We start from the raw sequence: 27,084 nt of genomic DNA, 5'->3' as shown, positions 1-27,084 counted from the left end.
GTCCTCCGAGGGGAAAACTCTCCTCAAAGCTTGTGTCCCCAGAAGAGGCCCAAGAAGGTCAGGCTCTGCTTAGGCTGCAGCTGAGACTTCTCGAGGTTGATCGAAAATCCCAGCTTGTGGAGTGTAAGAAGGGCAGAGGAAGTGTGGTGAACCGCCACCGGAGATCTCGCCCTGTCGAGCCAGTCGTCCAGGTACGGGTAGACGTGGTGGTCCTGGGCCCTGAGGAGGGCTGCCACTGCATTCATGAGCCTGATAAATACCCTGGAGACTAGTTGAGGCCGAAGGGTAGCACCTTGTATTGGATATGGCAGCCCTTGATCTTGAATTGCAGAAAGGAGCAATGCGTCTGAAATCAGGAAGAGTAGATAAGAGTCCTTCAGATCCAGAGAGCACATCCAGTCTCCCTTGCACAATGTTACCAGTCCCACCTTGTAACTCGTTCTCCCACCTGGTCCACTCCTCGGGGCAGTATCGGATGAGCAGCCATCTTGTCCGTCGCGACAGCCATCTTGTCGAGCTGCATGCCGAAGTCGTGGTGTTTGGCTCACTGGGCCCAGCCTCCTCAAGGACTCTTGGTGGTGGAGCACGAGACCTACTCGGCACCTCAGGCCGAGGCCTGGTAGACGTGTCGTCCTCGGCAGTATCTCCGTCAGTGCTGCGCACAGGCATCCCCTCGGACACGTTGCCGGTACAAGGGCATAGCCCCTCAGGTGTACACCTGGTAAAAGAACCTTGCGGTCCCTCAGCACTGTCTCTGGAAAGATCTACAGACCCCTCGGCCTGGCGGTCGGTAGCTGAATTAGCCTTGGTACCCATGCTGGTGTGAGAACCTGAGAGGTTCCTCCCGCCAGGCGTTTGCTTGGGAAGGAGTCACACTTGTGGGGTGCGCTGGAAAAGAAGGGCCCTCTCTTGGGCCTTGACTTATGTCTGATAAGTCCTTTAAGTCCTCCAAAGGCCACTTCTCGAAGAGCTCCCTCCCCCTAACTAGTCTTTTCTTCAGAGCATGCAATGAAAGTGCGTTGCACGCGGTACAACCCTACCAGCCATGGTCAGGGCCAAGGCAGCTGAGGTGGTGGGGATCAGATGTTGACAAGCCTCTCACAAGCTGTACACCTGTTGAAGCCACATGCGCCGGGGAGGAGCGTGGCGCCGGAGGACCGGGTACATGTTTGATAAAAGAAGACAAAGACAGAAGAAAATATCCGGGGAAGAGCACGTGGTATTACATGGCCAAAGCAAAATACAGGAGCGCTGGTGAAATCGGCCCGTTCCCGTCGATGCAGAAAAGGGGACTAGGGAGTGGTGCCCGGTGGGCGGAGACAGGGGAGCACATGCTCCCAGGGCCGCGCGCCTCTAAATTTAAAGGGGAAGAAGGTTTTTTCTAGTCAAAGGGTCCGTCTCCCGTCCCTAGCGGGGGACACCCATGCAGTATGGAGGAAAGGGGACGGGACATAAGAGTACTCATAATTACTCCAATGCCCGTCCCCTTTCTTCCATACTGTATGGGCAATTACAACTGAATGCAGCCCTGGGGCAGAGAATTGCCCCTCTAAGAAAACAAGTTCTTCAAAACTACCTGGCCGAATGGTGTGTCCGACCCAGCGCTGGCATCCAAGCAGCAGTGTTTGCAAAAGGCTGATGGGGTAGCCCAAGTAACCGCTTTGCTTATCGTCTACCCTGGGACATGGCTTTGGAAAGCCAAAGCTCTGGCCTTTGCTCTGTGGGTGTGCAAGTTCGCTAGCAAAGGCCTTGCTGCCCTCATACGCCTACTTGATGGGCATCACCATCCACCTTGCTATGGAAGCCTTGGAGGCCCAACATCCTGGTTTTGACCCACCAAACATGAACAACAAGGCACCCAATTTATGAAAGCTTTGTCCTGTCCAGGTAGAATTTTAGAGCGCGCCCTACATCCAGGCAATGAGAGGGGTAACCTCTCTGCACTTAACCCATGGCCCTGCCGGACTGGGCGCACTTGTTCACCCTCCCTTGCACTTCTGTCTGTACACTTGCATGACCTGAATTTACTAGGCCTAGCAAGTTCTGTCTTGTCCCCCCCCCCACCCCCTTTGTCTCCCCTCCCTAATATGGTTGTGCCTGAAATACTTCATGCACTTGCACCAGGTGAAACGCTGTTATGCCTAGTACTCTAGTTACTTCTTTGTTAGATCATTCGGAAACCTCAAGGCCTAAGAATGACTAAAGTATTCCCTTGCTCCCTTCCCGCTTTGAAGCACTTCACTTGTGGATAAGCGCTGTAGAAATAAACAAATACAATGCAATACCTTCTGAGCCTCGTCCTTTGGGTCAGCAAAGAAAGTAGGAATACTATTTCCTTGTTAATGTGAAAGGAAGAAACAACCTTACAGAGAAAAGCAAGATGCATCCTGAGCACCACCTTGTCACGGTAAAACGTGGTATAAGTCTCTGAAGCCACCAGATCCCGAATCTTGCTGATCTGGCGTGCTGAAGTAAGGCCAACCAGAAGGGCAGTCACGATAGTCACCAGCCTGATGTCTGCTGATGCCATGGGCTTGAAAGGTTTGTGCGCCAGTGCACCCTGCACTACGTTCAGGTCCCATTCTGGATGTGGATGCTTGATCGGAAGGGGTTAATATGGTCAGTCCTGCCAAATTCCTTTTCACCACCGGATTGGAGGAGAAAATGTGGTCTCCTAAGTTCTTGTAGGCCCCTATGGCCGCCAGATATGTACGGCAGGTGTCTACCTGCACACCCGAGTGAGCCAGAGGCACCGAGAAGAACAGCACATTGTCCAGCGAGCACGTCAGGGGGTCTACCTGGTTGGTCTTGGAACAGTGACAGAACCTCATCCGCTTGCTCTTGTATTGACTCCTGGTGGAGTTGCTTCTTCCCCCTTGAATGATAGCCAAGTTGTCCTTGTGAACACTAGAAACATTTGTATATAGGTGCGTTATAAATGCCATATCATATCCTGTGACAAGTGTAGATGCTTCAGAGTGATCGGTTCAGGAACCAAGCTGCCAGGGATAACTTCTGCGGAGCGGGGTGAACCAATGTTCCCCCTGATGGGATAGTAGGTGGGCTGGTCCCCAACAGGAGGTGTACCGGGGGCTAACCCGCCAGTCGGAGAAGTTCTGAGAATCAAGGTCTTGCCGGCCACCAAGGGGCTATCAGGATGAGCCGAAGGACTGTGTCTCCCTGACATGCAGATGCCCTTTTGAATCACTAGAGTGGGCGGTAGGGGGGAATCAGTATATGCATTCTTGCCGTTCCATGGAATCTGCAGTGCATCTCCCAACGACCCACTGCCTACCCCCAGCCATGAAGCGAACTGATGGCATCGCCTGTTGCTCATGGTCGCAAATAGGCCTACCTGCGGGTGACCCCACCTGTCGAAGATCCCGCTCAGGACCTCTTCGTTCAACTGTCACTCGTAGTTGTCGATCACCAGCCTGATGAACCCGTCCGCTTCCAAGTTAGGATTCCCCCGGAAGCTGGACTGCTGACAAATGCTGTTGGTCAGTGGCCATTCCCAAATGTCGATGGTCAGCCTGCAGAGGGGAGGGGACCTGGTACCTCCCTGCTTGTTGATGTAATACATACAGGTGGAGCTATCTGAATTCAGACAGACTTGCTGCTGATAATGGGGAGGAACGCCTTGAGAGCCAGCCAGATGGCATGTTCTCGAGCCAGTTGATGTGTTCGAGCTGTTTCTGCCTCGACCATACGCCATGGACACCGATTGCCCAGCGTAGCCCCCATCCCTCCAGGGACAAGTCCGTGGTAATGGTGATTTCTGGACTGCCTGAACGTTCTGCCCACTACCAGGTTGGTCTCTGCACTCCACCACTCCAGGTTCGGGTGCAGGTGCTGTGGTATACAGACTAGGGCTGCCTGGAAGCCAGTCTCTCGATTCCAAGAATCTGAAAAATGCAGCTCGTCTCCTCATTTTCAGTCTTGTGTGGCATGGCCAGGAGACTAGCTGCTATTATTCCGAACATGTGCTGGTACCACCATGCTGAGGTTGCTGGTCAGTTGAGAAAATGCATTGTGGCCGTCTTGATTGCTGTGATCTTGTCTACTGAGATCCTCTCTGCCCGCATATCCCAAATCAGCCCCAGGAATGTTAAAGCCTGGGTGTGAGTAACAGACTTCTTGAGGTTGCTCGAGAACCCCAGGTCGTATAGCGTGTGCAGGGGTGCTAAAGCTGTTTGACATACTGCCTCTGGAGACTCTGCTCAGATAAGCTAGTCGTTGAGGTATGGCTAAAGGTGGTGTCCCTCCACCCTGAGCAGGGCTGCTACCACGTTCATTAATCTTGTAAATAGCCTTGGGGGCAAGTTGAGGCAAAAGGGAAGACCTTTGCATTGAAAACAGAAGCCCATGATCCTGAACCTCAGGAACGAACGATGGGGCTCCCAAATGGGGACATGCAGGTAAGCATCCTTCAGTACCAGGAAGCACATCCAGTCTCGCCCACACAGTCCCCACAATAAGAGCTGGAGTAACCATCTTGAACTTTTGAAGGGGTAAGGAAAGGTTCAAGGAAGCAAGGACTAGAACAACTGGTTCTTCTGAATGGCGAATATTCAAAAATAGAAGGCCATGCCTCGTTACAAAGCTGGAGCCTTCTCCACCGCCTGACTCGTGATGAGCGAGCAGATTTCCACCAAACGAGTTGCCGTCCCAATCTGTGGGAGTGGAGGGGAGGAAAGAGGGAATGGAGGGTTTGGCAGACGGCAGGAAGCCTGTGGAGACCGCAGAGGATCCATGGGTCCGCAAACATTGCCTGCCATGAACTGAAGTGCAGGGCAAGCCTGCCCCCCACCAGAGACTTGTGGATCTGGATGACATCACAACTTTTTGCCCTCGGAGGATGGTGCCTGGGAGGAGGGCTAAAAAATACCCTTGTGGGAAGATTTGTGCTGCTTGCGCCTGTGCTGGCTTGGAGACCGATCTGGCTACCTGGCGCGTCGCTCCTGTAAGCCCCTGAAACCACCAAAGGTACGCTGCTCGATACAAGCACTGGTGACTCTGGCTATCATCCTTGGGAGCAAACTTGTCAGGATTGACAATGATTTAGCTGTCTGAGAGATATTCTTTTTGGCAAGTTCACCGTCCGTGGTCGAGTGGAGAAAGTCCACCCACCTCTAGAATGCGCGCCTGCGCATCAGGGTTAAATTTTGTTGCCTTGAGCCTAGCCGCCGTCCTCATATCGGTGGTGATACAGACCGCTCTACCTGCTGTGTGTCAATGTGAGCCACTGTAGACTCCATGCTATCTTGGCCCACAATTTTGGCCTCTGCCAATCCAGCCTTGAAATTTCCCTCCACAGCTTCCGATTCACTGCTGCCAGCATAGTGTCAGCATTGGCCTGGCGCAGATGGAGTGTGGAATTAGAGTAAACCTTTATGACGTATGATTCCAAGAGCTTTTCCTCCTTCTCAAGGAGCACCGACGTTGGAGCAGCTGACGAAGACTGGCTTGGAGTAGAGGGCGGACGCAGCTATAACTGATGAATGCGGTTGAGGGTGTACTGACAGAATGAGGGATTCTCCCTCCACCTCCCTATACTTGGCATCCAGGTGTTTATTGGTAGGCTGGGTGGGTAGAATGCGGCTTCACCCATCCCTTCTTGGCAAGGGATTCTACATCCTTTTGCAGGGGGAATGCCAGTTCTCATGGCTGGGCGAATGGTCAGCATTTGCGCCCGAACACCCCCCACACCCCTTCGGTTGCTCGACTTGAGGCTGTGGAATCCCCAGGTACTCTGCTACGCCAGTCAGCCTCTCGTGGAAAGCTTTAGCTGACGGGGGAGCATCCTGGTCCTCCTCGTCTGTCGCCCCCGCTGTGTCCTGCAGGTCCGGCACCGACTTGCTGGGTGAGGGCAGCGGTGGTGTGCTGACTGGCAGTGCCGGGGGCTGCTGCGGAGGCTATGCCGGAGGTGGAGCCTGTGTGACTGGCGTGAGATGGGAACCAAGTGTTCAACTGTTACCGAAGTCTGCAACACTTGGGCCTGAGGTGGTGCTGGGGGTAGCATGTCCTTGATGATCCCCTGAGGATGGTGCCCATCTGCAGTGACTTCACGAGGGTAAGGAACTTTTCAAATAACCTATCTTTGCAAGCAGGGGAAGGGCCTCGAGGTGTGGGAGCCATGCCCTGTGGTTGCTGAGGTCTTGGCGGTCTGTGCCGCACCCCGCTGGGCTCTACATACCTACCCAGTGCAGGTGTGGTCAGGTATGACCCACTGAATCCTAATGCGGCCACCATGTGTCATTTTACCTGCAGACCATAACTCCAGGGCATCTGATACCCGTTGTTAAAGCAAGCAGATGTGGTCCTAAACACCTCATACATTTGGTTTCAGTATTTTACATTTCCAAACAGATTTACTATCACATAGGTATGTTTGTGTTGCAACAATTGGCCTGGCAAGCCAAATGTAGCTTTTGGTGTCCCACTATTCAGACTCTTTTAGGCCACAATCATAGGGCTGGTGGCTTTTAAGAGCAGGGTGGGGCTTTTGACTGGAGAGCACAGACCACAAGGCAACTGGAAATCTACTTGGTGGATTGTAAGAACAGAAAACCCAACAGAGGGCCGTCGGCTGAAAGGCTGAACCAGGCTTTATATCTGGTGTTGAGTGAAAGAACAAATGAAAAGGGTCAATCTTGCCTATACGTATGCCCCAATAGTTGCCATGACAACCGTTCCACAACAATTTTTTAAGTACACATTTTTCCAGTATGATTTTGTTAATTATTAGATACACCATCAATAACTGATTGGCACGTAATATATCAACACCGAACGAGTGACAGCTCAGTGACACGTGGGGTACCGCCCTGCATGCAATTCAAAATGGCCGACCACTATAAACCCACCGGTCACCATGACAACGGTCCGTTGCTGTCACTGCTTGACGACGCGGTTGCAAACTCTTGAAGGTAAGCGTTCCCCTTCCCAAACTATGCTTTCATTTCTTGATAAGTCGGGTAACACCAAATGCGCAATGATTTTTCATAGATAATCACGCTCCGAGGCCTGCTAGAAGCTTACGCAAGCCACCCACCACCTTGGATGCCCACGGCACCGCCAGCACCATCGCATCGTTAAGCAAAAGCGATTAAGGTGACTTTTTAAAAAATTTCTTTGAATATGGTACAGCGTGTAGAAGACGCTCCTTTTTGAACATTCCATGATACTTTAGGGATTATTGAGCCATGCTCTCCTGCCACTTTTTTACAGAGACGCACTCTGTGCCCTGTTTTGAATCACACGCCCATACAAGTTGAACTGCGGGAGACACTACGATTGCAATGAGTATGGCAGCGCATCACTCTGTCCACGTGAGACAAAGTGTAATTAAAGTAATTTCTTTACATGCATCGAGCCATTGTACTCTGATTTTTATGTACGAGTACCACCATAACATTGGCATGGGTTATTCAACCATTCTTCTATGTCTCTCTCAGACCCCATAGGAACAGGAACCATACTGAGTATACCCAGCTAGGCAGCAGCCCGCTAATCATCAACGGTCAACCACATTGTTCAACGTTAGAAGATATACCAGTATGTTGAGACCACAACCTCCCTTCTAGACACCATTAGAAGTGAGGCCCTTATATTTATTATTCAGATTGGACACCTGCCTTCATCACACAGGTTGTATTTCAACAATGAGAAGTATGAAGTCAGTCAAGAGGTTACCCAATTCATCATGGGTGCTCAAACTTCTTGTTTGAATCCGTGTGGAATTACTCTTTATCCGACACAGTAAGATAGTTAATCATTCATTGATAAATATGTCACTAGTGATGTTCTTTGCCTTACCTATCCCTTGATATCCAAGTACTAACACTGGCCCATTTGTTTCATCTTATAGGCAACACACAGAGCAGTCCGTCCGGCATCCTTTCGTCCGGATGAAGGCCCGCTCAAGAACTACTGTCACAACAGCCAGTGAGGGCCGAAACACAACTGTGTAGACGATTTCGCAATCCTAAGTACAGTGCAAAATTGTCAACACTGCCTCCATTGACATTTTTCATGTTTTCCGCTATATCAATATACTAATTGTTGTGACCCCTTTTGTGGCAATACACAGTAGTAGATATTGTATTGTCCAACTCCATTGTATTGAATTTTGATTCTAAAAAAAAATGTGTTTTACAACATCATGTATTTGTTTCATGTTTTTGAATGGAAAACTATATTTATGTTTGTTTATTGATTTTGTATGGCACGCCAAACCCAAAAGGTAACTGGGCACAACAGAGAGCAGAAAAACATGTGTACTTAAAAGCTTGTTTACAAAGTAAGGCACAGTATAAATATGAAACATTACATTGACAAATCAGTTAAAGAATATCCATATATACAGTCAGATTGAGTAAGATCTGTGGGTGTGAATTGAGACATGGTTAACCTTGGGTGTCATTAGAGTGTAGCCATGTGAGAATATTCTGTCTAAAGCTATAGTAGGATTGGTCTGTTCTAATGTCAAGTGGGAGAGCATTCCAGTATTGGGCTGCCTTAACTGGGAAGCTGCTGCCACCTGTTTTTTTCAGTCTAAATTTAGGTATCTGTAGGCAGTAGGAATTGACGGTTCTGGTGGGGCGAGTCAATGTTTTTCTCACTATTCTTGCTGCCAGGTTGAGGGGGGGGGGGGGGCTGCATGGTTAAGACATTTGAAGATAAGTGATGCCGCTTTAAGTGAGATTCTGTCACAGATTTTAAGCCATTTGTATTCTCTTTTGTTGGAAATGTGTTCTTTGGAAGGTAAATTGAGGGCAGTTCTTAGGGCATTGTTTTGCAATGTTTGAATTTTGTCAATGCTGCATTTGTTGGCTCCCAAATACAAGGCATTTCAATAGTCAAGTTTGGCAAGTATTAGGGCGTTGGCAATGATGCAGCTGGCTTGGGTGAGGAAAGCTCTACTTGCCCTAATGAGCTTGCAGGTGTAGGCAGTAGAGGATGTTAAGGAGTTCACTTGTTTCTTTAATGTCAAGGCCGAATCAAGGTGAAAGCCTAGTGTTTTCACTGCTTTGGCAACTGTAATTTTATTTCCATCAATATTAAATGCTGAGTAGTTGGGGCCGAGTCTTTTTAGGTTGGCAGCACATCCGAGGAGCAGGATTTCAGTTTTATCATCATTCAGGCATAGGCCATGCATGGTCATCCATGCCTGAATGATGGAGGTATATTTTATTTACCAAGGCGTATCAGTCTCGAAATTGCCCGAAAGGGGAACGAGGCTCTGAGTGTCATCTGCGTAATTAGTGTAGGTGACACCCAGTATGTCCAATTTGTCAAATAGGGGCTTGGTAAAGCTATTGTACAGAGTTGGCGAGACTCAAGAACCTTGGGGTACACCGCAAGCTATTTTAATAGGGTCTGCTGATGCCAATGTGGAGAAGACTGTCGTTGTGCGGTTGTCCAAGAATGATTGGATCCGGGCTATGGCCATCGTTTAAAAAGTGGCCAGCCGATGCCAGGTGTTCACACAGGTCTGTGTGATCCACTAGATCAAAGGCCGCCGACAGATTAAGAGGGAGTAGCATGGTGGCGTTTCCCTTGTCATTGAGCTCGTCAATCTGTACTTTGAGATCAATTAAGGCTGTCTCTGTGCCATGCTGTGGTCTGAATCCTGATTGGTGGGCACCTAGGAGTTAGTTAGTTTCAAGATAGTGCTGGATTTGTAGGTATGCTACTCGGTCTATTATCTTGAGAAGGAACGGTACTGTGGCGATAGGCCTGTAGTTAGTGGGAATAGCGGGGTCTAGGGTTTGCTTCTTGAGGAGAGGCAGAACCCAAGACTCTTTTAGGTTGCTTGGGATAGTGTTGAAGGAGAAGGAAGCATTAATCAGTTTGGTTATGAAGGGGGCTAAGTCCCTTGCAGCATCCTCAATTAGCTGGGCTGGGCAGTTGTCACCCTTACAATTGGATGGTTTGAGGGATACGATAATCCATTCGGTTGCCAGAGTGGAGATTTTGGCAAATTTGAATGGGTCAGTGCCTGGTGGGTTAGTTGTCGTAGGGTAGGTGCTGAGTGGTGTCTCTTTGGGAATTAGTCTTTTATTTAAGGAGATTTTGGTTCGGAGTGTTTTGATTTGATTTGTTAGAGCATTGTGGATGCTAGTGCACCATTGTTTATCTTTGGCTATGTTGTCAGGTGGGGTTACGGGGGATTCCAGCTCCCTTAGGATAGCAAATAATTCCCTGGTATTGGAGCTTGCATTGCCGATTCTTTCATTAAAGAGATTTTTTTGTGAGTAAGATTTCTTTTTGGTAATTATTAGCAAAGAGTTTAAGTTTCAATTTATTTTCTTCAGATGGGGTGTGGCGCCATTTAGATTCTAGTTTCCTTTTTTGCATTCTTAATTCTTTTAAGTGGGGGGTGAACCAGGCGTGTAGGTGTGCTTCTCGTCTACTTTTTTGAAGTTTTATGGAGGAGCAATAGCATCTAGTGCTTTCTTCATAGCATTATTGTAACTTTCTACAAGAAGCTCTGGATGCAGGTTATCGGGAAGAGTATTGATAGTTGGTATAAGTAATGGCAGGAGATTGTCTGGAGTTATATTTCTTTTGGCTCTAGTGGGTACGGGTGGTTTCATAATTTTCTCTTTGGTAATTTGTTTATTAAGAGATAATGTAAAGTAGATAAGGTAGTGGCCTGTCCAATTTAGAGGGGTAATTTTGGTGATATCACAGTTCAAGGTAGCGACCCAGTCCAGAGTCCTTCCTTTGTTGTGGGTTGGGGTGAGAACTTTTTCGGTTAGGCCATATTCAGCTAGCATAGTGGCTACTGATTGGGCTGGTTTGCCATCAGGGTCATTGAATCCTAAATTCAAATCACCTAGCAATAGGATTGGTGAGGACTCTTGTGTTGTTGGCTAAAAGGCTAGATAGATCCTCCTCGAAGGTCCCAATGGGGCCAGGTGGCTTATATACGAGGTAGATTGTTAAGGTGTGGCAGTTGGAGATAGGCAATTTGGCTATGAGGAGTTCGCAAGATTTGAGGGGAGGTTGAGCCAGTAGTTTTAGAGCGAGGTTCGTTTTTGCTATAACGGCCAAACCGCCTCCTCTGCTGTTAGCTCTGCTTATGTGTGCTATCAGACCATTAGGTCCTTACCTTTGAATACAAACACGTTGTACTAACACAATAAGGTGTGTCTTGTATACAACAAACTATTGGGGCATATGTATAGGTATGATTGACCTTTTTCATTTGTTCTTTCACTATATAGCCCTCCTGGGCAGAATGGGGTCATCAACAGGAGCCCCGATATTTTCCGCTATTTTTCCGTATCTGGTGTTAAGGACAGATCCTGCCCCCAATAGACACTATTGAAGAGACACCATTCAAAGATTGTAATGGTTCATATAAGAGATAAAAGCGATGTCATTTGGGGCATGCTGTGTAACCGCTGCTTTCTACCAAAAGGTAGCTCCTGCTTACTGAGTGATGCCTGTTAGCAGTGAGCTTTTAGCTCCTGGTCATCAAATCTTTATTTCGACCCCCTTTAGGTGTCCGTGCACATCTATAGATCACATGTTTTGACTAAGAACAATGCTTCCTGGGAGGGGGGTGGGGGATGACATTCAATGATTCTACAGCAATAGGGAATGGATGTTTCAGTGGCATTGATCACAGGGATGCAATAAGGATAGGTGGGAAGGAAAAGTAATTTAAGGATAGGAAGTATAGAAAAAATACATTTTTGTTCACACAAAAGGTTGCACACCAAGAAACATCAGGGAGTGTTCGAGAGTGGCTAATGTCGCAGCCAGCATAACTACTTAACCATATGACAAATGGAAAGGGATAATGTGGTCGGGGCCATGCTCTAAACATGAAAGCATTTTGAAAACTAGTAATAAACCAGTCAAATAAGACTTCAGAAATAAGGAAATCCGAAATGCCCATAAAATCCAAAAATGCTGAATAAAAAGCAACCCTCCACAATGTAGCACCGGCCCAAAAGAACGGATGTTTAATCCAGATTACTAGCTGCGTTGTACAATTAGCTCAGATTGGACACCAATCAGGTGAAATTAACGAAAAATTAGTATAGTCTTTTCAGCGAAGCATTTTATACATACAATTTCATACTAAAAGAATGAATCAAATTGAACAGACTACGCATTGATTCCAGTATAAGCATGTAAATCATCTCTCAAATTATTTGCAAAAAGCGGTATACCACAACTAACATTTGGAAACCAGATGGTTTAACATCTTTGAGTAATCCGAAAGAGAACATCTTTTTTTAAATAAGTTACAAAGGCAAACAAGTGTTGGAGGTTCAGGGGAGTGGTTACTGAGCTTTAATCCAAACAAGTACAAAACAGGCACCTAGGGAATAAAAAGAAATGCAATAGAACAGTGAGAAATGTGTTATCGATCGTATAGTTGGGAAGGGGACGTCAAGCGTAATATCATTTTTGAGCCACTCGCACCTCCGCCTCCCCCTCGCTCCCTCTCAGCCCCCCCGGATATATTCAGAGGAAAACCATGGACATTGAAACAAAGAAAGTTGAAAAAAACCCTATAAAAAAGACATTGAGAACAAGATTGCGAAAAAGCAGTTCCACAACCTAAAAACGTCTTTTTGTTTAAGGCACCCGGATCTGAGCTCCTCAGAAAAATATGGCAGCCCACATCTTGACAGGCGGCTAACCATCAGCTATGCAAAGCTTACTGCTGAGGGGAGCTGCCAAAGTTGAACATGGCTCCTGCTCACAGAAATCTCCATAATGTGTGTCAAAGTCTTCGTAAACTAGCTATGCAATTACCTGCAGTAAAGCAGGGTCTATGGCTTAAAGATTGGATGGTTTAGGCCCGGCAAGAACATCGGATTGTTTCCATCAAAAAGCTAGATAAACAACCTTGAAAGTCACAGGAAGGTAAAAGGCAGAGTGTTTTACCCAATACTCTGTAGGTGAGTTTCATGAAGCACATCCATGAATTTGCACCCCACAGGCACCACATAACCCATTACTTTCTTCAGATGCCTCAACCTTAGACTTCTAACACTTGGGCAATCAGTACAGAGACGCTCGAAGGGTACAGAACAGCGAACAGTGACGTGAAAAATATTGACACTGTCATGCTACTGGGGAACTCCTTTAATGTTTTCTTAAATTCTTATAAAGTGTTCAAATGTCACATTAGGCACAGGGAGGGTAGCAGATGTATGCATCAGATGCACATGGAGATATAAAACATCGATGCACTCAAAACCAAAATACAGGGCAATAGCTTACCAGTTCACGTCTTTTGTCGTCATCTGTAGCTTCATCTGTCAATTGTGCAAACACTTCTGACAAAAACTTCTCATCTTCCTGTATGACACATTGCACAAAAGTCATCAATAACATTCCAAAGAAGCATATGGTGTATTTGAACACAAATATCCTATCACTACCACATTCTGCTAATCCAAACAGGACATGGAGTACACCAACATGTCTCATATGTACCTCTTTATGTGAAAAAAATGTAAGCTAGAAAAAATATATATTTATAAGTAAACCAAAATCAAATAGTCGCAAACAAATCATGTCCTGATCCACCAGCTATGCCTAAGAAAATATTTTTCTTAGCCTGAACGGGGAGACGGTGAAAACTCACTGCATGTGTCGCTGACAAAAGCTTGAATGTACAGAAAACTGTCAGTTGGTCCCATCTACATTTCTATGGTTACATTAAAAAAAAGTGGAATTGTTAAGTTAATGTGCTTTTATACAATGCCAAATCACCACCGTAGTAGTTTGAGGCCTTAGGCTTGCCCGATGAATTGCTTAATGGGCCACCAGCAGGGGGAGCCACACCTGCTAGCAGAAATAAAACCACCAAGTGGAGATGATGGAGAAGCAGGAAATGGAGGTTACAAATCATGGGAGTGATGGGAGAATGGTTTGCGATGGCATGGGTGCATGTCTGTCCTGTTAGTTGGACCGAAGTCCTGTAAAAGGGAGGAGACAGACGTCTGACAATGTTAACTCTGGCTTCTGTGTCCGGTATACCAAGGTGTTATCACAAGCAGGAGTGTGTTGAAACCTTACACAAGAGAAGTAGAGATTAAAAATCCCAACTCGCTACCTACACTTTGATCGACTAGGTTCTATAGACAGGAAAGCGGAGAGAAACTACAGGCATGTTTAAAATGACATCAAAAACCTAAAAGGGGCTCCTTTCAGTTATTGATGCCTGCTAGCAACATCATGGGGATGGTTACAGTTGGGCGTGGGGTATCTCTGGGGCAGAGGCTGGGCTCTTGAGAGCTACTCTGCCATAACCAGCCTGGTCTACCATTCTCAACCTGTGCTGCAGTTAAACATGTTCTGTTAATACAGAGCAGAATTGGAATCTCTGCACCAAACAGCAGTGTAGAGCATGCTTACCAGCTTACATTTTCAGATCTGATTTTGGTGTTCTATATATGTATTTCAGGGATTTGTAGAGTGCTACCTGCCATAATCCGGCTGCATGACATTAATGTGACACGACATAAGAACAAATGACCGGGAACAACTAGCTAGACAGCACTGAGTAGCATAACACAGTCACATAACAAAAACAGGTCGTATAGTAACATACCAAACAAATAATGTAACCCAGCAAAACAGCAACACAAAGGTAGCAGGCCCATAAATGACAGAGTGGTTGCTCCACACACACCCCTTCTTGATTTCAAACACAGCTCGTCCTAAGCATGCAGCTTCTAGATATGAACTCTGCTCATATGGAAATCGAAAGCTCTTTTGGGAGACAAGGCCATGCAAACCCTTCCTTCATTCTGCCCTAGTGCAAACTGCGCTTTCATTTCGTCAGGAAAGTTCAGTCTTTGGCTCTTTTGGCACCCACAGCATAACTCATTGGGGAGAAATGGTGGCTTAGACAGTTTGGGATTTGTTTTAAACTGCTACCATACTGGCTACCATTTGCTTCCTAGAGCTTGGAGACAAGGCAGTGCGTTGTAAAGACTAGGAATAAAATAAACTAGACCGTTCAGAAAGCTGCAACAAAAGAGGCACCCATTTCTGCATACCATGTCTCCTATACCTCTAATCTCACAATAATATATTATAGATCAGATCAATGTATCCAGGGGAGCAGGGAGGGGGACCAAACGTCACCCCCTAGGCAAGTTGCGCTGTACAAGAAATACAAATATATGCCCTTAACAGTTTGAGATTTAAAATTAGTGTTCGTGTATCCTCCACTGCCTTAGAATACATGAATGTAATTAGTTTGAAATTGTGTTGAACTGTTTAGCTATTCATAATGCTAGCAAAATAAATTAGATTTTGACAAGCCCCAGAACACAATGTTATATGTGCGAAATATTTTACTCTTGACAAATCTTAGTCAGTACACAAACAGCAATTTTAAGACAACAAATAGAATGTTATCTCCAATGTTGTTCTTGGAGAGATTGTTCATTTTGCTATACTGGCCAAAGTCTTGTGTGAACTCTGCCTGAAATTACCACCTTCACAGTTAAGGTACAGGTCACATTCAATTGTTTGGAAACAAATACTTCACCCTCAATCGCATTCAGGATAACCTAACCTTTATCAAGCATTGTGCTTGAAAGTACGAGATGTCTGAAAAAAAGGAAAATGTCTGGTGTACCCAATGGCATGGATGGCCCCAGATATTACACGAGTATGGTGTGCAATCCTTAAGAATATGTGTAACGCCACTCATGCCTATATGACACAGTGACCAAGATAATTCTATCAAACCAGTCCTTTTAAATAGCCTAGGAAGAAATAATCAAAAACTTTTCTTAGCGATATCACATGAAACTGTTCAGAGGTTCATGAACAATAGGCTAATCACTAGACATTCACCTAAAAACAACACCTTTGAGCCTCCATCAGTTAAAAGTGAAAGGATATTTACCAGTAATAGTGGTCTGTCCGCAGTATTACAGCAGGGTCACTTAAACCAATATCCCACTACTGGGTGGTACATGCTACCTCCAATACTCAGATTGGTTAATTTCCGATCTTATTTAGAACATGCTTAATACACAGATGTTTCGAAGCACTGCCCTAGGGAACGAATCTGTGTTGCTCCGTGCAGTCTTGCTTTCAAGCGAGCATTTTGCCCTTGAGCTATCATCCCGAGATAAATGAACTGGGAGGGTTAACAGTGTACATCCTTCAGGATAAATGATGCGACTAAAATACTCCAAATCTTTTCAGGGGACAAAAAACAAATGAGTTATAATGAATGGGCAAATACTAGTCCTTTTCAGATTTATTCCTGTACACCAAAGAGGAATTATGGGTGGGCAAATGGGGCTCAAACAGATACATCCACCAGAAAGCCAATTACTGTGGAGTAACTTGTATGGAGGGAGTCTTACCTCGTCGCCCCCGCCCCTTTCTGGCATATCTTGGGTCACATCCGTTATTGCCCTCATAATGGGACCTTTTTTGTGTCGGACTGGCAGCCCAGTTTTACCTTTCGAAGCATCTGTTTCTGCTAGGTCGGAGTCTGCAATTTTCCAGGTTCCTACATTGTCCTTGCTGCTGCGCTACCCTACTGGGAAGGCCAATTATTTTCCTCTGTCCTGGTCATTGCTGGTCCAGGGTACTGGATCCTTGTACAGATTGCGTTCTCCCGCAGTCTCCGAACCAATTTTCAATTTGGCCTCTTTAATCCTATGGGGATTTTCTACAAATTCAAAACTTAAGTGCCTATTCAAATTATTCATGTGAACACAGACATTGCCCCTGGAGTTTTCTAACAAATAGCGTTATACAGATTTAACTGTATTAAATTACTGCACTCCTGCTAGAAATTGTTTATTGAATACTGTTTGTGGTTACATTGCATCAATCCTTTACCAGGAGTGTCAGATTATACTAGTCTGGTAGTACAAGGCTAAACTTAGTCTGACTTTTTGGGGGGCTTCTCCGCATTGTTGTAAAATTGTACATGCAGTGCATAGAAGGTGTAAAGTGGGTTAGGTATATGGTCTACCAGTATATTAAACATTTTACTAGATGAGCGGTTGTGTGGATTTTCAATGGTTAGCATTATAGGGTCCAGATTATGACATTGTAAATGCATTTTAGTATTGTCTAATGTTTAATAGTCAGACCTTTAGTTTAGGAATGGTAAGATCTACATTTGGCCTGGTACGGTTTGTATACATACACCGTTTTAATAGGTTACATTTAACCCAAGTAATTATTTAACTACTAGTTACTACATGTAGAGTGCACATGTTTTCAGTTTGTATATTTTTTTTTTAGGGTTATCTATTTAGGACCAACTATCCATCAGAACCCCTTTAGTGAAGCTAGACTTCTCTGCCACAACTACAAATACAGTTTACTCTATCTTTATGTAGGAAATCCAGTGTATAGTGTCAGAGCCAAAGGGGATTGGGCGTGTTGGTTATCCCTGCTTTTCCGTGTCCAGTTTCCCCCACCCCCCCTCACCTCCCGCTTGGCTCCCGAACGGCCAACCTTGCATGTTGTACAGATCTTTTCAAAAAGAAATGCTTGCGCATGTGAGGCACGATGTGCCCTAGTCACAAGTTGTTCAGCAAACGACCAAGATTGATCAGGAAGCAGTAGAACCTGGATTGCCCCATGTCTTCAAGTCCTTCCAGTGCACGCCACTGCTTCCCAAATTAGTTCCTAGCCTTGTGCATGCCCGCTGGCTACAATGGATTAGCATTGACAGCAGTGAGCAGAAGACCCAGGTAGCCCCATATGGCCAAGGAAAGGCAGCCACTACCGGATCCTGACTCTGAGGGTGGATGTCTGAGGGAGGATCATATGGGGGAAGACAACCCTCATGGGAGGGAGGTGTACTCGCTAGCTGGAACATGGTATCCGCTTCTACGCTGGGTATGACACCAATCCCTTAATTTCCCAATCCCATATGACAAACAGGACATCCAGTCCGGACCGACAAGGCTCTTTCATACCCTTGTAGTAGAATGACAGACGAAGAGCACTAAAGCAATGCAGAGCGCTGATGCCGGGAACCCAGAGACACTCTAGTTGTTGGCAGGATCTGATGGGTGCCGTGACGTTTAAAAACATCGAGTGTTGAGAACATGGAGAACCACTACTGCCAAAGTGAGTTGAGAAACCAAGAAAAAGCAAGTTGCAGCGGGGAGCAATAAAGCACCTGGAGGCACCGTCATGAGAGGCTTGGAAGCCAGTTTGCTGCATAGAGGCCAAGAGCAAAGGAAGCTATGGGATGAAGGACTAGGCATCACGGGTACCGGAGAGCCAACAAGACGTCTGCAAGAGGAGGAAGCAAACCGCTGGGAGAATTTCAGACCAAGGAGAACGCTGAAGCAGCCAGGAGAAAGCAGTGAGCCCAGAAAGGGGAGTTGGGGTGCTGGGGCGCTTTGTGGCATACACTGCACACCATTGAAGAAACATATGAACCGGGTGATCCCGAGCAGAGGAGTTGGGACGCAAAGTCAGTTGTTGAATGAAGCAAGTGAGGACAGGTCGAGGACCCAATGGTTGAGTAAAGAAAATATAAAAGCGTGCAACTGTTACACATTGAGAAAGTCCTGACAGGGGAGTGCAGCAGGCACACAGAGTCTGGGACCCGCACCCAACTGTGTTAAGATAAGTGCTTACCACTCGTGCTTGCCAAGAGTCTGCTTATAAACTGAGGGGATAAAGAGGAGGGAGCCAACCTCTTGAGTGTATGACATGCAGGGGAAGGGAGTAATTCGCCCTGGATTTGGAACTTGAACTTTGCAATTAGGGGAAGGGAGGCATTCCCCTAGTGATTGGAAATTGTGTTTACCAAGAGAAGGGCAATCTCTGGGTACTGTGATTAATCCAGTGGAGTCATGGCGGATTCCCCGGCGGTAGCCTCCTCCCATGTGGCTAAGGGAAGGCAGCCGCTACCTGATCCTGACCCTGGGGGGGGTAGGGGGGGAGTGGTTTCCTGAGGGAGGATTACATGGGTGGAGACAGCGCCCCCTTCCTATGAGGAAGACCCCCTTATACCCAAGACCCTTTTCTATGAGGAAGACCCTCTGACGCCCCAAACCCTCATAGCATACTCCTGGTGTGAGAAGTGAAAACTATTTTTATGGCCAAACACAACCATGACACTAACTCGCACTGCTCCAACATAACATCTTTTTCTAAGATTCCTTATCGTAAAACCAGTAACCAGAAATATTCCAATCCCATGTGTTCAACATCTAGGAACTTCAACTCCCACAATTCTCCAAGTACTGAGATGGGGAAGATGCAGAATTTTGAACCATGTACCAAGGGCTTAAACCACAATGAGCAATCTAGCTTTTTAAAGCACTTGTGTGTGGGACATTTAAACTGAACAAGTGCACTGTTCTGAGAGGGAGGGAAGGAAAACACATTGGCTCCTGTTTGAGGGCTCACAAACAGTACAGACAAGCATTGCGGAGCAGGGGAGGCCGACACGGAAGAGATGCTGAAGCAGAGACTGCAGTGCTGTGGAGATGTGGGGAGACACGAGGAATGTCCTGGGTGCTCCGCAAGTAGAGAAGCTGCTGTTCTCCATTTCGGATCCTGAAGAGAAGCAGACGTACAATCGCAGAACCGCGAGGGAGGCCGGGAGAAGGTCTACATCCTCCCGATTGGAAAGCGCGGGACCGCAGCATGCCGCAGAAGCGCGAAGCCGTCCGGGGATGCTGGAAGAAGCTGATGAGTCTACCTGAAGCAAGTGAAGACCACGGTGCGTTCTGGCGATATTGATGAAACAGAAAAACACATGGGTAAATCAAGGACAACAGGCGGATGAAAAAAATGTAGACGAAGCCAGAGTAGGGTGAAACGCGTTGTTCCTTTTTTGTGCTAAACTGCTGCTGCCTTCCTTGTCCATGTACTTTTTATTAATAAAGGACTCTTTGGCTGCACGGCAAACACCGATTGTCTGGATTTTAAGAAATATTGAGTTTTTCATCACGAGCACAGCCGGAGTGCCGCTGCGCCCAAGACTGGATCCCAGTCCTTCCTTTTGATTATATATATATACTTGTATCGACTTAGATTCACATGCTATGCATAGGCCGACATCTAGTGGAAGCTGCAGAGTATTACAGATTTTGAAATTCGAAAAGGGACGTCGAAAGGGCGTGCCAGTAATACTATCCCTAGTGTGACATCCACTGTACCTATAAGCCCTCACGCGTCGAGGTCCCTTAGATTGTTTTGTTCTGACATTAATTTTTGTGCAAGTACAGTTGTATCCAAGCAGATATATACAGAAAGCTCATCTAACATCAATGCACCTTCTCTCAGGGGAGGAAGGGTGGGCGCATGTGAATCTAAGCAGATAAAAGCATCAGAAACACGATCACGGTGAGTGATGCATCCCTTCTGAGGCTTGTGGAATCTGCTTAGATCACATGCTATGCATAGATTAGCAAGCAGTGTTCTGAGAAGGTGGTGGGTCGCGAGAAGGAGCAGTGGAAGAGATGTTTTAGAACCGCTTGTCCCACCTGTGTATCCGTCTTGGAATGTGCGTAAATGCAGTAGTGCCGAGTGAAGGTATGTACTGTACTGCAAATGCTGTCTAGGGGAAAATTTGCAATAAAGGCTAAAGTAGCCCCTGTGCTCCGTGCCGAGTGGACTCTGGGTGTAAAAGGCAGTGTCTTGTCTGATAACTAATAGCATAATTGTATAGATTTGACTATCCATCTGGAGATGGCGGTTTTTGAAATGCGTTCTCCTTCTCTGCCTGTAGCTATGGAGACAAACAGTTGATCAGTCTTCCTGAGTGGTTTGGTTTTATCTACGTAATAGAGAACCACCCTCCTCACATCTAGTGTGTTGAGTTTAACCTCAGCTGAGCTAGTTGGCTTCTGGAAGAAGCTTGGAAGTTCAATGGATTGGTTTACATGGAATTTGGAAATTAATTTAGGTGAAAACCTAAGATGAGTTTGTAAAACCAATGGGTCTTTATGGATAATAAAGAAGGGGGCCTGCACTGACAATGCTTGGAGTTCGCTGACTCTTCTTATGGAAGTAATAGCCACTAAGAAGGCAGTCTTGTAGGTAATGTGTTTAGGACTAGCTTGGTACAGAGGCTCAAAGGAGGGTCCCATGAGCTTTGCTAGTACTACATTGAGATCCCAGCCAGGCAGGGGATTAGAAATTGGAGGGTGGAGTCTCTTTACTCCCTCCATAAATGCTTTAATAACTGGCACTTTCCAACATGAGACTTTACTTTGAGATGTGGTGTAATCTGATAAAGCTGCTAGGTGGACCTTTATAGAGTTAAAGACTAACCCCAAATCCAACAAGTGGAGCATATAATTTAGAATGTGTGATGGGGTACATTCTATGGGGTTTGTTTTGACTGGCACCAAATGACAAATCTCCACTTGTCGAAATAGCAGTGTCTAGTGTTCGATTCCCATGCCTCCTTGAGGATATCCATACAACGCTGTGGAAGATTAAGGTGCTCGAACTCTAACCTCAGGAGCCATGCTGCCAAGTTCATGGAGTGTGGTTGTGGGTGTACAGTTGCCCCCCGTGTTGGGTTAACAGGTTGACCTGGTACGGGAGCTTGATGGGATCGCACATTGCCAGTTTGCGCAGATGTGGGTACCACAGTTGTCTCGCCCACATAGGAGCAACTAGGATGAGTGTCATCCGTTATCTGTATTTCGTTTACTATTCTGCTGATCAATGGTGTTGGGGGGTGGAGGGGAAGCTAAGCAAATTTCCCCAACCAGCTCATCCATAGGGCGTCCCCTTTGGAGTCTGGTTGGGGGAACCTGGACACGAAGTCTGGGCAGGACTTGTTTTCTCTTGTAGCGAACAAGTCTAGAGTAGGGTAACCCCATTGAGAGAAGATGTGGTCTACAACGTGTGGAGTTGTTGCCACTTGTGTTCTTCTGGCAGTGGATCTCTGCTGAGAGAGTCTACTAGAGTGTGGAGTACCCCTGGAACATGCTGGAGGACAGGGACATCCCTCATCTTGAGTGACCACCTCCATATTTTCTGAACTAAACTGGACAGATATGGAGAGTGTGTGCCCCCGTTTGTCGATATAAAACATGGCAGTAGTGCTGTCTGTTAGGACTTGGACTGACTGGTTTGTCAGATGTCTTTCGAAAGCTTGTAGAGCCTTGAAGACTGCTAATAGTGCCAGTAGGTTGATATGGTTCTGTGCTGTGACCTATGTCCACAGGCCGTGTGCTGAAGGTAATGGGCCCCCCCATCCGGAAAGTGACAAGTCTGTTGTGACGATCGCTAGCGCTTCCTGTTTGTGGAAGGGTTTCCCCTTCATTACATTTTCTCTTGACAACCAGTGTAGGTTTTGGATTACAGTAGGCGAAACGACCACTAGATTGTCCCACTGACCACATGCCTAAAACCATTGTTTTTCGCCAACCACTCCAGCATTGGTCGCATGCGCAGGCGTGCGTGTGGGACCAGATAAATGCATGATGCCATCATGCCTAGTAAGCACATTGCTTTGCGTACGCTTATCTGGAGACCGGCTTGATATTGGGATATTTGCCGAAGCATGTTTTGTACCTTCTCCATGGATGGGAAGGCTAAGCCTGTCCTTGTATCTAGAACAGCTCCTAGGAACTGTTTTGATGTATCTGGTACCAGACTTGACTTTCTCGTTTATCGAGAAGCCTAATTGGAAAAGAAGGTTTATGGTTATTTGCGCGTTTCTTTTGCAAAGCTGGTACGTTTCTCCCGTGATCAGCCAGTCGTTCAGGTAGGGGTACACTGGTATCGCCTCCCTGCACAGGTGCGCTGCCACCACCGCCAGTACCTTGGCGAATACCCTTGGAGCTGAGGCTATTCCGAAGGGTAGCACTTTGAATTGGTAGTGCTGGTCTGCTATTTTGAAATGCAAGAACCTTCTGTGCGCTGGGAACATTGAAATATAAAATAAGCATCTTTCATGTCCAATGTTGCCATGTAATCCCCCCATTTTAACAGTGGGATTACCTCTTGTAGCGATGTCATACCAAATGTTTGTGGCTTGACAAATTTGTTTGCAGGGCGCAAGTCTAATACTGGGCGCATGGTTAGATCTTTTTTTGGAACAAGGAAGTACGTTGAATAGATACCCTTGTTTACCTCGTAGATCGGCACAACCTCTATGGCGTCTTTGAGGAGTAGTGCTGCGATTTTTTCCATCAAGATGAACTGTTCTTCTCCTGATGACCTTTTCTGCCGTGGGGGAAGATTTGATGGAATCCCCAGGAGTTTCAAGCAATAACCTCCCGCTACCGTAGATAACAGCCACTTGTCTGTGGGTATCCCCTCCCATGCGTGGGTGAAGTTTGCAATCCGTCCCCCGACTGGGGAGGCATGGGAGGGGACCTGTAGCGGGGCGTCCTTGTTTGGAGGGGGTTCCCCATCCCTTGAGGGGGGGGGGGCTTCTGCCCTTACCGCAGCCTCTGCGTTGGCCTCTAGGAGAACCTTGGGACACTTGCTGGTTGCTATTACATGCAGTGCTCTGGTTCGGACTATACCCGGAGCCTCTGAGAATTTTGGCCTCGAAAACGGCAAAAATTGTTACCCCCCCTTTGTCCCGTCTGCTTATCAATAAATGGGCCAAGGAGATTTGAGCATCTCGTAGTCTTCCTTGGCTGAATTTAGCGCATCTTCTACTGCTTTGCCAAATAAAACATTGGGCTCTGTAGGCATATTAAGCAGAGTAGACTGTTTCTAACAAAACCAGACTGACTAAGCCAGGCATGGCGCTTTAGGATGGTGCCTTCCGCAAAAATGCATCCGGCGTTATCTGCAGCGACTAAGTTGTTTTTAAGTAGATTGCTGGCAGTACCTCTGCCCTTTGGCCGCTATCAGGGCAAGTCTTGATTTAAGGGGTTCTGGAGCTGAATCCACCAGGGCTGTAACCTCGACCCATTTTGTGCAATCTTAACTTGCCAACAGAGTAGAATTGTTAGCGATACTCGCTTGATAAGCTGCAGAAGAAGCCATCTTCCTCCCTATTGTGTAGAGCTTTTAACTCTTTGTCTGGGGGAGTTTTGGAAGAGGCCACTGGAGTACCTGCTCTCTTTTGGGTGGTAGTGACTACCAGTGAATCCGGTTTGAGCTGCCCTGTAATGTATAAGGGGTCAGAGGGTGCCAGCCAGAATAGCTTTTCTATTCTCGGATTCACTGCCCTAGTTTGGTTGGGCAACTCTAGGGAAGGTTGAATCCTTCTTTGCACAGATTTTAGCATGGGTATAAACTGTGTGGCTGCCTTTTTGTCCCCAGGATGTTCTCTACTAAATCCTGATCCGGTTGGGTTTCTCGAGTGTCCATGCCAAAATGTTCAGCAGCCTTGAGTAGGATGTCGTTAAACATGGGCTGGTTTTCCACTGGGGAGGCAGGTAAGGGAGGGTCTTGTGGGACTGCAGGGTCCATAGCAAAGACCACTGATTCGTTATCATTATAGTCCTGACCCCCGTCCTCATCCCCAACGTCATCCTCATCGTAGTATGTATCCTGGTCTAGATACTCTTCCTCCTCTGCATGTAGGGCATAAAGACCAGTACCAGTGGAGATGCATGTCCTTTTAGTGGATGGTGCATCATAAATCTCAGCAGGTGTAGGAGAGAGATCTTTTCCCCGACGGTTGGGAAGACTTGCAGGGTTGAGAAGTTACAGGTAAGGCCTTGGAACGGAATGTCTGAGTGGTAGGAGGTGTACTCATTAAACTTTCAGGGGGCTAGGGGGGCTCTTCAAAGAAGTTCGCAAAGGAAGACCGACATCCTGCTCATAACTGTCAATGTCATTGGCTGACCACTTGGCAGAGATTGGGATAATCCCAGGGGAAGTAATGGTAGGAGGCAGGGGGGGGGGGGTGTAGGTAAGTTATTGTCTCCCTCCTCTACTTCTATCAGGATACAATCTTGCTATTGAGAAATGTCCTGTGCTGGGATCTCATCAGGCTCTTGTGGATCTTAACTAAGAGTTTTGTCTTTACTTTTGACCTGAAGGCTCTTATTCTTATCCTTCCGGGGAGAATCCTTATCTGTGTCTATCCTTGTGATTAGGACTATTTGAAAGGGTCTTCTGTTCAGCGTCCTTGGTCTTCTGGGGCCTGTCATGAGGCAGTGGAGGCTCGGAGTGCGCAGAGGACAGCAAATCTGTAGATTTGCCACTAGACGTCGACTCTCGGCGTGTGTGAGACATCGCCATGGGGTATGTCTTTGGTGTGGGAAAGTGTTGTGCCTTTGCTGCCGGGTGTCGTCCACACAACAGACCCGCCGGCCTGTCTACTAGGGTCGGGGGCTAGCACTGGGGAACGAAGATGTTCCCCGTCACCCTCGCCGTCAGAAGGGACGGTGTCGCTGCCGGCGTTCGAGTCTTCCTCCACCTCCATGGCGGCCTCCGCCTGCATGGCGGGCCCAACGCTTTGTCCTGCGGTCTTTTAGGGTTTTTGGTCAAAGCAATTTACAGGCTCGACAAGGAGTCTCGTTGTGGTCTCGATTAAGGCAGAGATTGCACACACTGTGCTCATCGATCCACATATTTTTTGATGCAGGACGGGCAAAATTTAAATTGAGTTCTCTCCATGTTTAGGGTAAGCAGCACGGCGACCAGGGAAAGGGGTGGAAATATACATCTTGTAATGACCGCCCCCCCCACTCTCCCTACTGTAAGGGCCTAGACCCGGTGGGCCTTCCGAGGTCGATAGAAATCTGTCAAAGATCTTCGTCTGACTGTTCGTCCTCTCCTTGTCGAGTTCTTCACTGCATCGAGACACAGCGGTCGAAAAAGGACAAAAAGAGTAACTATTATTAACATTTTATAAAGTCAATGGCGTACGCTGAAATTGCACTCTGCGATAAGCAACTGCTCACGATGGCAGAAAAAAACAATCTGAGGGCTCTCGATGCGCGAGGGATCATGCGTACAGTTGACGTCACACTAGGGATAGTATTACTGGCACGCCCCGTCGACGTACCTTTTCGAATGTCGAAAACAACAACTAATACTACGCAGCTTCCACTAGATGTCGGTCTATGCATAGCATGGGATCTAAGCAAATTCCACAAGCCTCAGATATATATATATATATATGAGAATGCATTACTTACCGTAAAAGCATTTCTGATGGTTGTATCTGCTTAGATTCACATGCTGTGCATAGGTCCGACATCCAGTGGTCACTGCGGAGTATTGCATTTTGTTTTTCGTAGTCGAAAAGGGGACGTCGACCAGGCGTGTCTGAAACACTATCCCTATAGTGACGTGCATTGTACCCACAATCCCTCACGCGTCGAGGTCCCTCTGTTTGTATTTTTTCTGCCCTGAGGGAGCCTTCTAGACGTGAGTGAGTACAGAAAGAGAGAGAGATATATAAAGGAAGTCTATGTTCCTTCCATCCGAGCGGGGAGGAAGGGTGGGCGCATGTGAATCTAAGCAGATACAACCATCAGAAATGCTTTTACGGTAAGTAATGCATTCTCTTCTGATGTTTGTTAATCTGCTTAGAATCACATGCTGTGCATAGACTAGCGAGCAGTACCCGGAGTTGGCGGTGGGTTATGAGAAGGAACAGTAGAGAAAAGGTGTCGTAATACTGCCTGTCCCACCTGGGAGTCAGATCTAGAGTGTGTATCTAGACAGTAGTGTTTTGTAAAGGTGTGCACAGAACTCCAGGTAGCCGCTTTGCAGATGGACTCAAGGGGAACATTTGCAATGAATGCTATGGAAGCCCCCGTGCCTCGAGTAGAGTGTGCTCTTGGCTTAAAGGGTAGTTCTCTCTTAGCAAGAGTATAGCAGAGAGTGATGCATTGAACAATCCATCTAGAAATAGTGGACTTTGAAACCGCATCTCCTTCTCTTCCTGCTGCCACCGAGACGAAGAACTGATTAGTCTTCCTCAATGGTCTGGTTCTTTCCATGTAGAACATGACCGCCCTGCGTACATCAAGTGTGTGCAGAGTCCTTTCTCCCAAATTGGAAGGATTTTGAAAGAACGTTGGTAGTTCTATAGACTGGTTTACGTGGAATTTAGAAATAAATTTCGGAGCAAACCTAGGGTGAGTGCGTAGAACCACTTTATCTTTGTGAACTGTAACAAAGGGGTCTAGAATAGAAGAGCCTGAAGTT

General features: G+C 46.8%; 1 protein-coding gene across 3 annotated transcripts in view; it reads right to left on the bottom strand.

Moving 5' to 3' along the window:
* Window positions 1–27,084, bottom strand: part of PPP4R3B (protein phosphatase 4 regulatory subunit 3B) — an 820,721-nt gene that overhangs the window by 478,736 nt on the left and 314,901 nt on the right. For all 3 annotated transcript variants that reach the window (XM_069608059.1, XM_069608058.1, XM_069608060.1), the window contains exon 5: window positions 13,255–13,332. In XM_069608059.1, the coding sequence (XP_069464160.1) occupies window positions 13,255–13,332 (78 nt within the window). The remainder of the gene's footprint in view (window positions 1–13,254; window positions 13,333–27,084) is intronic.

This window comes from Ambystoma mexicanum, chromosome 4q (assembly GCF_040938575.1).
Source record: "Ambystoma mexicanum isolate Mex_15411 chromosome 4q, UKY_AmexF1_1, whole genome shotgun sequence".
Taxonomy (NCBI): Eukaryota; Metazoa; Chordata; class Amphibia; order Caudata; family Ambystomatidae; genus Ambystoma; species Ambystoma mexicanum.
This window is presented reverse-complemented; position numbering and strand designations above follow the sequence as displayed.